Genomic DNA, 17,035 nt, shown 5'->3' with positions numbered 1-17,035 from the left:
AAAAAAGTGCCTCCTATTTTCTGTTCTGAATGCCCCTTTATCATGATGTATGAACATCATAATATTTACAATGCACAGGTTCCCCACATTGTAATGGTCATTTTAAACTCTTCATGCGTATTCCATTCACTTTTCGTCAATGTTGAAAAATGTTTAATTATGACTGTTATATTTTCCCTTTACCTCATAATGACATGCCTCGTCAATGGAGCTATGTGAATAAAGTGAAGGGCTTTTACAAGACAGCTTAATAAAGTGGTTGCAACATCCGTCTCATAAAGTGTGGAGATTTAGCACTGAGAGGTTTCAGTTTCCAAACACAGCAGGGATGTGTGTGAGTTTAGGTGTGCTGTGCTATTTCACACACCAGCCCTTCACCATGTTTTATGTTTTAACAGGTTATCACCATGTATGGCTATAATTGACCACATTTTCCATTGTGCTTTACCACAAATGTTTGCGTTCATCTTACCGTGACTGGGATCATTATCTTGGTTCGTTCTACTTTTAAATTTTACAGCATACATATGGCTAAAACAACGTACTGGAATGTTTTAGAAAAAAATGTTTTGACACACGTGATAATACAGGTACAGAATGTTTAATATCTTATCGTTTTGTATAAGCACTTTACACATAGAACTTCCATTTAAATCAGTGAATGTTACTTTTTATTAATCCTGCCAATGTATTTGATCAAAGTGACAAATAAAAAAAGGCATTTGTTCTTTAAGAACATACTGGGATTTGATTTCAATTCTACTTCCAATCCATTCATATGAACGCTTGGATCACATGGAGGACATATTTTCTGTTACAGCAGGGCAGGCATTATCGCTGTATTATCTTTGGAATAGGTACTGTGTTATTATCCCCAGTGCTACATACTGTAAGTTTTGCCAAGCATCTTTGTCTTGTATTTTCTCTGCCCTATTTGGTCTGTCTCACCAGCTTGAATCTTTGTTTTTACAGCATTTTGTGATCGGCTGTGTGTTGGCACTGATTGGAATTTTCTGAATGTATACATACAGTTAAAGTTTCTGACTGGACCCACAGAACTATCTGAGCAATGACAACATAAAGTAATCGTCAATGTTTTGTGAGCTTGTGAAAATATTTGACATACTATTATTTATTTATTTAGGATACGCCTTTATCCTAGGCAACTTACAGAGACTAGGGTGTGTGAACTATGCATCAGCTGCAGAGTCACTTACAATTATGTCTCACCTGAAAGACGGAGCACAAGGAGGTTAAATGACTTGTTTAGGGTCACACAATGAGTCAGTGGCTGAGGTGGAATTTGAACCTGTGACCTCCTGGTTACAAGGCCATTTCTTTAACCACTGGACCACACAGCCTCATATTTGAGCTGCTCCTATTAAAAAGGAATCACCAAACAAACCTTGTTTATACAAGTGTTAAAACGAGAAATAAACAAGAATCCAAATTGTATTGCATCAGTTTTAAAACTCATAAGAATCCGAATCAGTATTGAAGCTGAAATGTTCTATGGCTACTTGAATTTGGCTTGTATAGAGGTTTGATGGAACACTCATCTCACAATTGTGTTGTAATCTGTACAGCTCCTTCAGCTGTAAACCCTAAAGCAGTTGTCGGTGTACTGTAGTTATGTGTTTGAAACCTTAATACAACATTTTGTTTTCCCATTTAGAAAGAAATAGAAAACGGTTGTTGTTTTTTTCTTTACTTATTTTGAGCCGTTGTTCTGCCACTGTGTGAACGATGAAGACTGTGAGAACTCAGCAGTCTCTCAGGAACCCTTACAAATGACATGCTGTATCTGCAGGGTTTTGTTATCCTGGTGAAATCATTTTTAAGAGTAAAACAAATACAATAAAATACAAAACACAAAGGTATTAAATCTGGCCCGAATTCTGTTACATGCTTCCCTATAATCTTTGAAGCTAACTTTAAAAAGTCTGTTAAATAAGGACACTTAGATTTTGATTAATGGGTTTCAAAAAAGGCATGCGTGTGCTCCTCAGAAGTAAGGTACTTTGGATGTGATCTGTGCCTTATTAAGGAATCCCTAGGACTGTAAACCGCTGGGTCTGCTTCGTGTCTCTGGTAGAATACTGCCCAGGAAAACAGGCCCCCTCTCCCCCTCTTCCTGAAGCAGACATTCACAAACACACACAGCCTTTTCTCTAAATAAGGCTTGTCTTATCTAAGTTCCTGAAACTTCAGCATAACTCCCAAATATCCCAAAATCTATTGTGGTGGCAGCCGGACCAAACTTTCACATTCTTTTGCCTTGTATGGTTAAAACCCTGGGGTGGGCGGGTCCTGTTTGGACAAGGCACAGCTGCCCATTGGTTGTGAGCGAGAAAAGGGGCGTGGACGGCTAGCTTGAGCTACAAAACAAACTTTTTAGCTAGCTGACTTGGAAGTAACTGCAGACGAAAGACGACAGAGTTCCCTATCTCCACCCGAAGCAGAGGTGAGTCTGCCATGATGTCATTCTTTGGTATATTGTATTCCTTTAGTGATTCTGAAGTACTGTGTTAGAACTGGAGGGCAGCTAGTCCGGTTGTTAGACTTGAGGACTGGGAGGTATCAAGCCTTTTGGTTAATGCTGAAGCTGCCAGGGCTGGGTTTGAACTGGTTTTACCATATTGTACAGACTGCAGTGGATTTCAGCTGGTCAGAGCTGGTAGTTGTTTTCAGTATGGCACTCTGATTAAATTGATGTTTATTCTGTTACAAAAAAAAAAATGCTTTAATTCCACAGGAAATTGGCTGTTGTTATAAGGTACCATTCCTAATTGTCAGGCAAATGGAAAATCAGCAAACAAGACCAAATCCCCCAACAGACCAATCCCAATATTGTGCTTCTTGAAGCTGAGGAATAGGATGCAGACTGGCTTAGTGGTTGGAGCTGAGCATTGGTAGGCAGTGGGCTCTAGTGGTTAGTGCCATGAACTGGGAAGCAATGTAACACATCCTCTGCCCCTCCTATCTGCTAAGGCAAGCAGTCTCCACTGGGGAAATGACAGCTGATTGTATCTCTGCTTGATTGAATCACGTATTTAAGACTAGGACAAAACTCAATGCCAGACTAGACAAGGAGAATGGGTGCACTGGTCTGAATACAAAGCTGAAATATAATTTTCTAAAAATGCATATAGTTTAATTTTAATCACATATTGTTCACTTTTAAATATTTAAGAAGATTTTCATCAGATTAACCCATTGTGAAAATACAGTATCAGTATTTCCTGTACCAGAGGATCACTATAAACAAAACTGTATTTGAAAAAAGGCAAACCCTTTCTTATTTGTTTTGCTTCGTGAGTCACCGCTGCAGGTAGCAGTAACAGCAGCCAAACCGTCAGTCAGCAAAGTACACAACCATAGAAGAAGAATATAGGCCGAAACAAAATAATCAGTTTTGAGCAGAAAATGCAATTGCAAAACAAAATCAGAACTGTAATACTGTGTATTCACTGTTAATTACTTTGAGATAATGGGCCCTATTCTCAAACAGGAACTCACGATTTAGAAAAAACAATGTTTTTTAAAAGCCTAGTGGTTTGAGTTAAGGGGCTGAGAGGCAGAGTGGCCTCGTGGTTTAATGAGGGGCTGAGAGGCAGAGTGGCCTTGTGGTTTAATGAGGGGCTGAGAGGCAGAGTGGCCTTGTGGTTTGAGTTGAGGGGCTGAGAGGCAGAGTGGCCTTGTGGTTTGAGTTGAGGGGCTGAGAGGCAGAGTGGCCGCGTGGTTTGAGTTGAGGGGCTGAGAGGCAGAGTGGCCTCGTGGTTTAATGAGGGGCTGAGAGGCAGAGTGGCCTCGTGGTTTAATGAGGGGCTGAGAGGCAGAGTGGCCACGTGGTTTGAGTTGATGGTCTGAGAGGCAGAGTGGCCTCGTGATTTAATGAGGGGCTGAGAGGCAGAGTGGCCTTGTGGTTTAATGAGGGGCTGAGAGGCAGAGTGGCCTTGTGGTTTGAGTTGAGGGGCTGAGAGGCAGAGTGGCCGCGTGGTTTAATGAGGGGCTGAGAGGCAGAGTGGCCTCGTGGTTTAATGAGGGGCTGAGAGGCAGAGTGGCCTCGTGGTTTGAGTTGAGGGGCTGAGAGGCAGAGTGGCCTTGTGGTTTAATGAGGGGCTGCAAGGCAGAGTGGCCTCATGGTTTAATGAGGGGCTGAGAGGCAGTGGCCTTGTGGTTTAATGAGGGGCTGAGAGGCAGAGTGGCCTCGTGGTTTAATGAGGGGCTGAGAGGCAGAGTGGCCTCGTGGTTTAATGAGGGGCTGAGAGGCAGAGTGGCCTCGTGGTTTAATGAGGGGCTGAGAGGCAGAGTGGCCTCGTGGTTTAATGAGGGGCTGAGAGGCAGAGTGGCCTCGTGGTTTAATGAGGGGCTGAGAGGCAGAGTGGCCTCGTGGTTTAATGAGGGGCTGAGAGGCAGAGTGGCCTCGTGGTTTAATGAGGGGCTGAGAGGCAGAGTGGCCTCGTGGTTTAATGAGGGGCTGAGAGGCAGAGTGGCCTCGTGGTTTAATGAGGGGCTGAGAGGCAGAGTGGCCTCGTGGTTTAATGAGGGGCTGAGAGGCAGAGTGGCCTCGTGGTTTAATGAGGGGCTGAGAGGCAGAGTGGCCTCGTGGTTTAATGAGGGGCTGAGAGGCAGAGTGGCCTCGTGGTTTAATGAGGGGCTGAGAGGCAGAGTGGCCTCGTGGTTTAATGAGGGGCTGAGAGGCAGAGTGGCCTCGTGGTTTGAGCTGAAGGGCTTGAAGGCTGGTTGGCCTCATTGTTAGATCTGAGTGACTAGTAGGCAGTGTGGCCTAGTGGTTAAATCTCATCAATCACTAGAAATACTTAATGAAGAAGAAAAGTAATTGATCAACTACTAATGATCATTATTAAAATAGTGAGTGTTCAGTTGATCAAATACTTCAGAAACATTGTAGCTAATTATTAAATTAGTGGGTTTTCAGTCGATCTTCTTCATTGATAATATATAACAGATACAATCTGCATCACACAAATACAATTCATCATTTATTTTTAATATTTAAATTTGAGGCGTCTAGTTTTCCACTTTTCTATAGAGTAGGAACGCAAACCGTTAATGTTTAAAACCAAGCAAGAAAAAACAACTTGCGTGCAAGGGCCTTATAATCAGCTTCCTGACTCATTGCTTTCTGCTCTGAGATGAAAACAGACTTTTAGCTTGGTACTGTACATACGCCCTGGTGCCTTTTACGTCGGTTAAGCAGAGGAGTAATTAACGGTGGAGAAAATGGTTGACTGGGCATACTGAAGGTGCAGCAAGGCTGTGTGAAACACTTTTGACTTTATTAGGATCTGGGTTATGCATCTCAGTCCCAGTGCATCTGTTTCCCACATTTCGATTTGTGATTCACAGAGGAGGGCAGGGAACATGCAGCATTCCCTCCTTTGAGCTGTGCAAGGCTCTCATAGTTTTTATTTTATAGACTGCGTATTTCATGACAGCATCACCCCACAGCTCTGCAGCAATTGTCAGTGCAATTAAGTAAAGCAGAAAGCAACTTCATATTTTGGATACATTAAAAAATAACAACCGTTTCGTTTTATATAAAATATGCATCATTTTTATATTTGTATATTCTGTGTTATGATATGTAACATAATCTTTATTTTGTTAACAACAATTAAAGGGGTGATAACTTTTTGGGTGTTTTATATATACTGAACACAGTTTGTGATACTTTTACGAAGGTGGACAGCAGTTTAATATTTAACACACTAAAAATGACACTTTCATGTAGGTCTGCTCCACAGAAAATAGACTTTTCAAGTCATCATCAATAAGTTTATCTGCACTGTTCCCCCCCCCATGTCACTATTAAAATAGGTATTGGAGTTCTCATTTATAAATCCTACACTGTCGTTTTTTTGGAGCTCAGACCTGGAATGCGTATTGCCTTAATTCAAGTGAAGAGGACAACTCAACTATGCTGCATCTCCTTTAATAAAATGCTGTGTGCCTGTGTCAGTTAAGGGATAAAGACATAAAGGGAAGTGCAGGAATGTCGGTGAATGAGTTTGAATTGCTTGGGAGTGACACCATTCTTTGTAAAACAAAGTTAAAATAGACTCTAGAACAGGACAGAGAGCTTTGTGGTTTCATTAGAGCTATGACTGTGGAGTTCTGCACCCAAGCTGATGGGTGTGTGCAAATCATTGTTAATTGAACATTGTCATTGCAGTGACGTCATTCAATCAAAACATGTTAGGAATGTGAAAAAAAAACACTGATGCTTTCTTCCCTTTTAAAGCTGTAAACTTTGCTTCGCAGTGGTTCCAGTTTTAAATATTACTTAAAGGAAGAATGATTTTGTATATAATGTCTGTAAGCGTTTTACTTCTAAATGATCTGATCTCCCTGTACATCTTATTACAAATCAGATTAGAATAACCAAAGGGACCAAGCAAGCTGTGACTGCCAAAACATGACACTATTTATTTTCTTTCTATTTGTAACAACTTGTTTACTTTACTTGTTTGCAATAGAAAAACAGGAAATGGGAAAAACTATGCTCATCAGCTAGCTAGACCTTACAGATCGTACACTCCTCCATCACAAGTAATTACCAATCTTAATTTGGACAACACCTAGCAAAATTACCACATGGACTTCCTTGCATGTCTGAAGCAGCTGTACTGGAGAGAGAGAGAGGGAGAGGCAAAACAAGGGTCACTGCTCTGGAATGGCAGTTAGAGTTCACGGTTCTGCTGTTATTGTAATGCTCTGGAATGGCAGTTAGAGTTCTCGGTTCTGCTGGTATTGTAATGCTCTGGAATGGCAGTTAGAGTTCACAGTTCTGCTGGTATTGTAATGCTCTGGAATGGCAGTTAGAGTTCACGGTTCTGCTGGTATTGTAATGCTCTGGAATGGCAGTTAGAGTTCTCGGTTCTGCTGGTATTGTAATGCTCTGGAATGGCAGTTAGAGTTCTCGGTTCTGCTGGTATTGTAATGCTCTGGAATGGCAGTTAGAGTTCATGGTTCTGCTGGTATTGTAATGCTCTGGAATGGCAGTTAGAGTTCATGGTTCTGCTGGTATTGTAATGCTCTGGAATGGCAGTTAGAGTTCACGGTTCTGCTGGTATTGTAATGCTCTGGAATGGCAATAGGTCCTGTGTTGCTGGTGCTGGTATTATTGCTGGTTATAAAGTTGGCTTATAAAAAATAAATAATTCATGCTGACCTAACACAGATGAAGGCTTTAGATTAGACTTGGTTTGCTTGACTAGTTTCTTCCTCAAAAAATAAAACAACACTTCTGTTGTTTTTCTCTATGGAATCACTAATCCCTGCTCCTCGTACCCCCAGGTACAACCAGTCGCCATCATGTCCAGCAAACGCGCCAAGGGAAAGACAACGAAGAAGCGCCCCCAGAGGGCGACTTCCAACGTGTTTGCCATGTTCGACCAGTCCCAGATCCAGGAGTTCAAGGAGGCGTTCAACATGATCGACCAGAACCGAGACGGCTTTGTCGACAAGGAGGACTTGCATGACATGCTGGCCTCTCTCGGTGAGCCGTCACAGTTCATTTAGTGTAGTGCTTGTGTTTTCAATCGAGAGCCCGTTGTGTCTTTTGCTTTACTGCTGTTGATTTGGCACTGCTTTATTGTTTGGGAGGGGTCTGTGACTTGCTGTATTGTGGCGTTTGCAGGTAAGAACCCAACGGATGAGTACTTGGAGGGGATGATGAGCGAGGCCCCGGGCCCCATCAACTTCACCATGTTCCTGACAATGTTCGGAGAACGACTCAACGGCACCGACCCTGAAGACGTTATCCGCAACGCCTTCGCCTGCTTCGACGAGGAGGGCACTGGTATGACACGGACTGCAGCTCTGCACGTCTCTACACTGTGTATCTGTCTGTCTGTCTGTCTGTCTGTGGAATCCACGTCACCTCCCTCTGTAACAATGTGTTCTTACTTATCTTTCTCTGTGGCACGTATCTATTGGCCCAGTGTCTGGATTTAGTAATTCAGTAACCTGCATTGTTTGAAATAGGCCATTTGAATAGCATCTTTTAGCACCAAGTAACTTTACTGTCCTCCCTGGGATGGGTAACTTAATAGTTTCAGTGTCTTAAACTAAAAAAAATAAATAAACTGGCATTAGTATACATACTAGTATACAGCTATGGCCAAAAGTTTAGCATCAGAATGAAATAATTTTTCTTCATAAAGTCGAATGAAACCTGCTGAATAAGGTTACATTAACATATATGCATCTATGTATAACCGGTCAGCAGTTTGCACGTTTCCTGTTTTCTTTGTGCTCAGGCGTTCTTCACGAGGACCACCTGCGGGAGCTCCTGACCACCATGGGCGACCGCTTCACTGACGACGAGGTGGATGAGATGTTCCGCGAAGCACCCATTGACAAGAAGGGCAACTTCAACTACGCAGAGTTCACCCGCATCCTCAAGCACGGCGCGAAGGACAAGGACGACTAGCACCGCCTCGCTGTACCTTCTTCAGCCAATAGGGAGCCCCCATGCCCCACCTACCACCAACAGAAAACCCTGCCTCTGCCACGTAGCCTCCCATGCCCCCTAGGGACCACCATCCCCCACCCTATAGCAGCCTTCTCACCACTACTCTAGCTTGGGCTCAATCAAAAAGGAGCTTCCCTTCACCCCTGCCCCACTTTATCAAGCCAATGGGAACACTGCATGCTCTGCTCTCTTCATTGATCTGCCTCTTCAAACACAAAAGGAATTTGTAGGATTCAGAAGCACTCAAGTTTCCGCGACATTTATAATGAGACCTTTAGGTCAGTGGTGTTGTCCAGCAGAAAATGCAGGCAGTAGGGGGTCTGGAAAGTAATTACCATTGGAATTGTCCCTGCTTTCCTTAATTTAAACGTTTGAGCCTAAATTAGTGTTAAAACATGGTTTGTGATATAGATATAAGAAAATAGAAAAGGAGATTGCCCATATAAAATGAATCATGACAAGAACGGAATACCCACGGAGAAGCCAGCTAGTTGTGGACTGACTGATGCCCTTAGTCTGTAGTATCCCACCAGTTTAAATGGGATGTAATTGGAGGTTTGTTAAAGCATTCACAGTACGTTTGTTGAACCAAAGATCGATCCAAAGCTGTATCTGAGAGAACGAAGCAGACCGCAGTCTGCCTCTGTGTCTGTTTTTGTATTTTTCCTCTCTGAAATCCAGTTTACTCTTTTGTATTATTCAGTGGAAAACACAAATAAATGTTTTCGTACCCAACTAAAAAGTATTTCTTTATTGCTTTTTTTTTTATTATTAAAATTGTGTTCTTGAAGTACTGTTTGTCAATAAATTCAATTCTGAGCTTCAACAACCACAAGAAACATAACACAAATATTAAGAATTCAATTTTATTTGTTACATGTATGAAAAAAAGATTTGATCACATACTTAAGGCTACAAAAATGGAATTTCATGAAGTCTAATCTCCCCACTATATTGCACTATTCAACAGCTTGTTCAAAAGGTGACCTCCAATTCAGAAGAAAGGCACAAATCACCAGTAAAATATAAAATGCAAAGAAATGAAAACTGCAGAGTCCTTTAAATGTATTTTTTTTGGTCATATGAAAACAGGATATTACAACCCACTATTTTAGATGCACAGGAGAGGTCAAGTCGAAATGGGCCCTGACAAGCAACACATGAATTTCACGTAGGCATCTACTGTAGAAATGAGCACAAATGAGCACACATTTAACAGCATTTAATACCTGGTGCACAAACAACTCAACCCTTAAACTTCATTTTCAACTCTGTTCCAGTAGCGAGACAGATAATCACAAGACAAACAGATGGGCAGAAGCATGATTAGGACTGGAGCCTCCTTACCCACCATGCACCTGCTCCAACACTGAGCCCTCCTGCACACTGGCTAGGTCAACACATCACTCCCACTCATGCAAATCAGTCTTAGGGTTCATTAAAACCATGCTCTGCCCACTGTGTATTTATACCAATATACCACAACACTGTCTCAGTTTCATTATTATAGGGCTGGGTAAAGTAGCTCCAGTGAATGGCTGTTACACTCCATGCACACACAAACTATACAAGTCAATGCATTTAGCACATGGTGCAAGAAAGGGTAAACTTTGATGGAGTAACCTGAAGCTTTTTGAATTTTTACTCTCTTAATAGTGGGTTTCAAATAATGATTTTAAGTAGTGACACTGCAGCCGACTTTCAGGCTTACTTTATATACACCTGAAAACACTCACAAATCCACGAGTTTTCCTGCGTACCCAATTTTGAGACCAGCTTTTGTCATGGGCATGATTGCAGGCAATATCTACTACCTTGATAGATTTGAAAAGAAACTTTCATTGGACATCTGATAATTCATAATGACTGTGTCCGACCTTCATAACACCACCATAACAGAGGTGGTAACTATTTGGTGAACTAAAATAAAATTCCAACCTCCCCAATTTATGTAATTTTGCTTTGAGGCTACAGAAATTTATCTTGGAATGACGCCCAACTACTGTGCATTGGTATTCCTATTTAAAAAAAAAAAAAAAAAAAGATTTTTATAAATTCCAAACGATATCCGTCCCCCTAAAGTAACTCACAGAATACCTTTGGAATGAGAGTTTCAGACAGGGTGAAGAAACTCAAAAGAATCCTGTCCCTAAAAATAGTTCTTTAAAAGCCCTGATGTATTGTAAAAACACAGAGCACCTCTAAACAGTTCACAGTATCTGTTGCACTGATTAAAAAGAAAACAGGCCAGGTCTGCTTTTCACTCCAGAGTAAAGTTTTTTTTTTGGAAGACACATTTCCAACAGCATTTCAAAACAGCTTGTGGTGCACATTAAAGTACCAGCAATTGACTTTCTCCATTTATCATTTCTACTTAGGAGACTTATAAGTGTTCCTTCCTTTTTTTCTATAAAGTAGTGTAAGCAGCAGACAGGAAGCTTGGCCACAGGTTTCTCAACGGTCCTGTGCCCTAGTTCACAGCTTCACGCACAGCGTGAGTGTGCTGGGAGCTCCACGCACATGCAACAGAACTCTGTGCCTGAACACTCTGGATGCTCTCCGAGTGAACGACCCTCTGTGTGTGAATAGTCCAAACGCTCGGCTCATAGACCCCGCGAACAACAGTCTCCCGGGCATTCGGCCTCTTCTCATCAACCCTCACGAAGTGGACATTCTGGGCGTGTTGTGCACTAGCAGCTCTGTTCTCCACAGCCATCGATCCACTGAATGTTTGAATTCCTTGGACAGCTGGCACGTTAACACTTTGGACCTTCTCCTTGTCAACGCTGTCCATGCACTGACTCTTACTCTGCTCACTCTTCCCTGCCTTGCTCGCTTCACTCTCGGCACCGACCATCCCTGGCCCACTCTGCCGCAGGTTATCCAGCTCAGCCGCTCGCTGCAGGGCTACCTCAACCAGTAACCGGAAGTCGCTGAAGTCCTGCAGACACACCTCCGGAGGTGTAGGGGGCGGCGTGTTAAACAGTCCTCCGGTCGGGCTCACAGAGTCTGCCCTGCCTAAGATGCCTGCTGTGTCGGAAGAAGAGCCCGTCTTGCTCAATACAGTCACCGTGCTCAGCTGGTTTGCCCTGCTCAAGATGGCGGGCGCGGTGGAGAAGTTTGCCCCACTCAAGATGGCCGTCGCTGTGCTCCCCAGGATGTTGAGGTCCAGGTATGGGGCAGGCTGAATGACAGACGGGCGCAGGGCAGCTAGGAGGGCCGGGCTTGTTTCCGGAGAGCTGGGTGCACCTCCCGTCCTGGGCTCAGTGATCTTGCCCCCCCGTCGTGAGATGGTGAACTGGTTTGGGTCCTTGCCGTCCCGCCTGAGCATGTCCGGGAGCAGACGGCGCCGCGCGTTGATAAACCAGTTACAGATCTGGAGGAAATCCAGAGAAACAGGAGCATTAACATGAAGTGTGAGCAAGTTACTATTGCATTGCTGTGGCATGTCACTTACAACATCTTATTTCAACCCATTTTAGGAAGATACCTTGGATTAGTGTATGAACTACTGAAGCCCTTTGCTATTTTTAACTGTGCTGTGCTTGCCTGTTCACTGTTGCTAGGGACCCTTAGGATTAGATCAGTTGCATCTCAAGGGTACTCTCCAAAGTTAAATAGATATTAACGTAAAATGGAAACGCTACTTAATAGCCTGGCTCTGCTCCAGTAGCGCAGCATCTATCCACAGAGGGGCACTCTTCACTCAGTATATTTAGATGTATGAAGTGTGATTGCAGTTTCAAGTGGGAGGGCATTAACTTTCATTGGCCAAACACAAAATTTAGCACCACTAAGGAGCCCTCATCAAGCATGTAAAAACAGATATCCAGAATTTCAATTACGCAACGCCTGGAACGCAGTGTTGAACTTTCTACCAAGATGCTATCTGCAAATACGAGGCCATGTTCCTTCCCAGAAACCAACACCACCAACAACTTTGCAGGCAGATTTGAATCCACACTGGAATGTCTGCATCAATGGTGCTATGTAACCAACTACTGGAGATACAACTTGAGCTGTCCATCGACTCCCTCTAGTGGCTAAAAAAATAAAACACTAGCTTTCCTTTCTTCAAGGGACTCTACAGAAGAAACAAGGACGGTCTCAGCTCAGAGAACCCAGGCTCTGAAACTATGCATCAGATTTCATAGTTTCATAGGCAAGTCAAGTCCTGTTGCTGGTTATTAATAGCATGACACTTCGTGTCAGCCTTTAAGCCTTCTGCGCTTCCCCTTTCAATGCGTTTATCTGACAGATGAAGATGAGCTGCAGTTCTGAAAGGACAGGAAGCCTTCTGAGGGATCTTAAACATGGTGCAACCTCCCTACTCTCATGACTAGAGGGGTACACGGCTTCTGATATTCCATCTACACATGCCACTTTTTAAAGCACGTACTCCACTAGAGATATTTTAAAGCTACTCTGGGAAGCCATGCTTTCACACTCATGCTGCCCAAAGAAACTTGACAAGAATCCAAGCTGAAACAGCAAATTCAAAACAGCCCACAGAGACAGAAACTAAGAAACTGTTGGAATGGAAGGTCATTCTCCGGCTGCAAAGCCACAAGCAGACATGAAAAACAATTGCTTTTCATGACTCAGAAGACCTCATTCTTACAAGGGAAACCATGTGGGCTTATAGTACTTCTCACAGTGTAAAAGCAGCCTTAGTTGTATGAATCATTATGGTTTAGCTGCAGAAGAGTTTCAGTGCCAATAGGCTTATGCTTGGGTTTTAAAATTACTGTATACACCAGCATGGTAGTAACATTGAAAAAAAACACACCAACACCTAGTTTTGGAGATTTGATAGACCGAGTACTCCCTCTCCAACTCTTTCCTAAAAACAGTCCCTGCTCCCCTGAATTTTCTGTACAGGATTGCGGGGGGTGTGTAAGCGAGGTGTGGGGTGGCTGGGGCCTTACCTGCAGCACAGAGAGGCCCGTCTGCCCAGACAGGCTCAGTTTCTCCTGCTCAGAGGGGTAAGCGTTGAAACGATGGTCATACAGCCAGTCTCGCAGGACCTGCACCGCCTTCTTGGGCAGGTTTCCGCGGCGACGCCTCTTGCCCGAGCCGCCCGACAGGTCCAAGGGGAAGCTGCTGCCCCCGTCATCCTCACACGGGTCACTGTCCGACATCACTGTGAACTCGGGCTCCTGGACGCGTTCCTCTTCCAGGACTGGGAAGATACACGCGTTTCAATGAGACATTGATATAAAGTGATTGCAAACTTCTCTGTAAGACTCTGCCGTTAAACCTGAACAAACATGCAGGCAAAACAAGGTACATTTCAGCTGTGTTTAAGATTCACAGAGGATTCTTTAATGTAAAGTGGTGCAGACTCTCCACTCATAGCTATACAACAGACAGCAGTAAAAGGCTCCACTCCGTGTAATTTGATCTACAGACCCAGGCAGTAATGTTGGAATTCCTTCCTGTCGTCTTGACAAAGGGGACAGTGGCGTTACCAATGCTTTAGGGGAGGGAATTCTGCACGTCTCACACGAAAATCTCTTTTCACTGAAACCGGCAAACAGCCTGGGGGCAGATATATATCCAAGCCGCTGGAAGGGGTACAAACGGCTTACGCTATTGAGTACACAGCGGTTCAGAACACGACGTTAAATCTGCATTCATTACCGGGAATGCACTTACTCTTAAAGCGTGGTTCAGATTGGAGCATTTGTATATGGCTAATGGTATACACGTGAAACACAAACGACTATTGGAGTATTGCAACAAAACACACGTGCGTTAAAAAACAAGACCACCAGAACCCCATGTATATTATATACACATACAGTCAGTATTCAAACGGGTGTTTAAAGCTACTCAAACTTTTAAAAATAAAAAAGGAACAAAGAACGTCCGTTATTCTCTACCGAAAAAAACAGATAAACAGTTACCGGTGTCTAGCCATATCCTGTGCTTATCTTTTCTGAAAGCTGACATGCCAAAACAACGCTGGCTTTGTTAGAAAAATGAAACAGGAACTTGCGCGGGTTTCCCCCAGCTGTCAAACACGGGCACAGAAACACTGGCGCTGGAATCAACACGACGATATTCTTAATGAAGCAGTGTAGTAAGCTGCCAAAATCCCCATGGCAGAAGACTTGTTATTTAATATAGGGTATATAAAGTAAACTTTCAAAAGAAACAGCCGGGTTGTAATTATTCGATGTACATGTATAATACTATTTATTGCTCTGAATTAAAGTTATCACTTGAACTTACTTGTACTTTATTTTAGGGACTTATTTATTAACAAACAAGCAAGGCATGTATCCATTACAATTCCTTAAACAAATTTTTGATTAACATTTAGATTAAAATATATATTTTGGTGTAGAATAATAAAGATGTATTATATATAAAGTGGTAGCACCCCCCCATATATATAAATTATAATATTCGCATCCATTTTTGGGGGGTGGGTATGATGAGCTGTACCAACAAGAACATTTTAAATGTGGTGTTCAAAACTTTGATATATTGAGAATATAATACGGCGGAGTTATAAGACCTGAACTCTATACAAAAACAAAACAGGATGACTGTTTTTCAAAGAATGTTTGCTACTAGTTCGGTACTACAAAGACCCCCTAAACTCACACACACACCCTGGCTCGACCGAGTCGCTCTACACGCCACCAGATGGACACCATGCTTACTTCCCAAGATAACTGTCCCTCCAAATTCAAACACAAACACGCGCTGCATTTACAACACAAAACCGCATTCCTGCTTAAAACGCAGCCATGCGCCCCACATCTTGTTCGGGCATATAACATTGGCTAACAATTAATTGCAACGTTCACTATATAACCAATCAAAAAAGACTGAAATTAAACTTACCCCTTTTCACAGGTTTCATGCTTTGTGCTGGGGTGGTTAGCAGGCAGACGGGGATCTTTTTAAATTCCTTGGAAAACCCGTGCGCCCCCCCCAAAAATTCACTCTTGCACACTGGAACTTCCCGTGCTCCGAGATTTTTCTCCGCTTTAACGCTGCTTTCCTCTTCGGAAACGGGTCCTTGTTTTCCACTACTTTAAAATAAATGTATGTAAAAATTAAAAAACAGCCTTCTCGTTTTTCGATTTGTTTGGTGGTGTTCTCGCTTTATCCCGTCTCCCTACCTGCAGCCACAGCAACTCGATCCTCAATTTGCCAATCTGACAGCCGGAGCTGGGAAAAAAAACCCTCCCCGTCGCCATCAGATCCAATCAGCGGCCACGGAATGCGGGAACGCGACGAGTTGTCACAGGGTGAGTGACAGTCAGAGAGCACCTCATTCAAAATTCAGACATGCCTGATAGTAATCCTAACACCATAAACACTAACCCGGAGCAATGTTACAGTGTTACTCTGGGAATTGAATTAAGTGGTCTAGATAGCGCGCTGTGTGTTTCTCTTTCAATCCACCATCAATCCATTCTTTACGCCTGGTGGCAATAATCCGTTTTATGATATATTCATGATATAGTGATGGGATGATATATTTCAGAATAATAACTTATTTAAATTTGTAGAGCCACATTTTAAAAAAAAAACGGTATTTAAAGAACTGTTTCGTTGTAACCCATTATATGAACATGTCATCATGTTTAGGGTTTCCTGTAAAAAAAAAAAAAAAACTATTTAGTCTATGTAATTAACACTGTAGTTAACCCTGCTAAAGTATTAATGGTGCATGTTATTCTGTATTTGTAGAATATTCTGTATCATTTTCTTAACAACAACATGTATACATAACTCAATACAATTCACTGTCGTGTCATTCCATTGTTTACCATGATTCGTGATTCAATTGACACCATTAAAACAATGTTTGGAATTGTAATCCCATTCAATTTTCAAGAATAGACCCCCTCCCCCCCAATCAGTGCTGAAACTCCTGAGATACAGACTGCTTCACACCTGGTAATGGTCTTAACCTCCCTATCTTTCAAATGCTGAACACCCCCCTGCGTGTTAACTGGTCCCATTCACTCCTCATCTTCCAGTTAAAGCCAATGTGTGTGCGTGAGTCTGCCTGCCTTCTCTATACCCCCGTCAGCACACCACACACAGCGGGGCTGCACCAATGCAAGGACGCCACTGAAAGGAGGAAGACCTTCCCATAGGCTTTCACGGATCATTGCACTGCTTACCAAAGGAAAAGTACCCTGCGTTACACAACCACATAAACACCAGACTTCATACACAGTCTGTTTCGGTAAGACTGAAATAAATGGCTGGTTTTGAAACAATCTTAGCTGAATGCAGTCAGCAGTGCCTGACATTGTATCATCAAACATGAAGTCTATTGAAGTAAAGCTTTTTAGCAGACTGGTATGTCCAGTTTCATAATATAATGTGCGGATATTAGATTTGCTAAAAGTACCTTATTATTGATTTCATTTCAAGTTTTACCAAACAATATTTAGACTCGTTAATTTTAAATAGCATTGCAACACATCATTTACTTTGTGTGCAATACTATTTACACTTCTTTGTAGTTCGTATCTGACTTCAGGTAAGTCGTTTTGT

The 17,035-nt window shown here is 42.7% G+C and overlaps 2 protein-coding genes across 3 annotated transcripts; one reads left to right on the top strand and one right to left on the bottom strand.

The window, feature by feature from the left end:
* Positions 1–2,332: 2,332 nt before the first annotated feature.
* LOC117431434 (myosin regulatory light polypeptide 9) lies at positions 2,333–9,245 on the top strand. The gene is made up of 4 exons (XM_034052365.3): positions 2,333–2,464; positions 7,324–7,525; positions 7,667–7,828; positions 8,289–9,245. The coding sequence occupies exons 2-4, from the start codon at positions 7,342–7,344 to the stop codon at positions 8,459–8,461; spliced, it is 519 nt and encodes a 172-aa protein (XP_033908256.3). The 5' UTR covers positions 2,333–2,464; positions 7,324–7,341; the 3' UTR covers positions 8,462–9,245.
* A 110-nt stretch (positions 9,246–9,355) lies between these two features.
* LOC117424849 (homeobox protein TGIF2-like) lies at positions 9,356–15,747 on the bottom strand. 2 transcript variants are annotated; one of them, XM_034041572.3, is made up of 3 exons: positions 15,362–15,747; positions 13,432–13,685; positions 9,356–11,879 (listed from the first exon to the last, which is right to left on the bottom strand). In XM_034041572.3, the coding sequence occupies exons 1-3, from the start codon at positions 15,378–15,380 to the stop codon at positions 10,974–10,976; spliced, it is 1,179 nt and encodes a 392-aa protein (XP_033897463.2). In that variant the 5' UTR covers positions 15,381–15,747; the 3' UTR covers positions 9,356–10,973. The 2 variants fall into 2 exon arrangements, with proteins under 2 accessions (XP_033897463.2, XP_058846842.1); XM_058990859.1 differs by lacking the exon at positions 15,362–15,747 and adding an exon at positions 15,127–15,242.
* Positions 15,748–17,035: the final 1,288 nt, after the last annotated feature.

The sequence above is a fragment of the Acipenser ruthenus genome, chromosome 18, assembly GCF_902713425.1.
Source record: "Acipenser ruthenus chromosome 18, fAciRut3.2 maternal haplotype, whole genome shotgun sequence".
NCBI classification, from domain to species: domain Eukaryota; kingdom Metazoa; phylum Chordata; class Actinopteri; order Acipenseriformes; family Acipenseridae; genus Acipenser; species Acipenser ruthenus.
The sequence above is the reverse complement of the archived record's forward strand: the minus strand, read 5'-3'. Positions and strand labels throughout refer to the sequence as shown.

Excerpts from the sequence above, each read along its gene's own strand:
- LOC117431434 (XM_034052365.3), top strand. The coding sequence starts at position 7,342 with ATGTCCAGCAAACGCGCCAAGGGAAAGACAACGAAGAAGCGCCCCCAG. Across the intron at positions 7,526-7,666 it reads TGACATGCTGGCCTCTCTCG|GTAAGAACCCAACGGATGAG; the intron begins GTGAGCCGTCAC and ends TGGCGTTTGCAG. Across the intron at positions 7,829-8,288 it reads CTTCGACGAGGAGGGCACTG|GCGTTCTTCACGAGGACCAC; the intron begins GTATGACACGGA and ends CTTTGTGCTCAG.
- LOC117424849 (XM_058990859.1), bottom strand. The coding sequence starts at position 15,226 with ATGCAGCGCGTGTTTGTGTTTGAATTTGGAGGGACAGTTATCTTGGGA. Across the intron at positions 13,686-15,126 it reads AGCGACTCGGTCGAGCCAGG|TCCTGGAAGAGGAACGCGTC; the intron begins GTGTGTGTGTGA and ends GTATCTTCCCAG. Across the intron at positions 11,880-13,431 it reads CGGGCCTCTCTGTGCTGCAG|ATCTGTAACTGGTTTATCAA; the intron begins GTAAGGCCCCAG and ends GATTTCCTCCAG.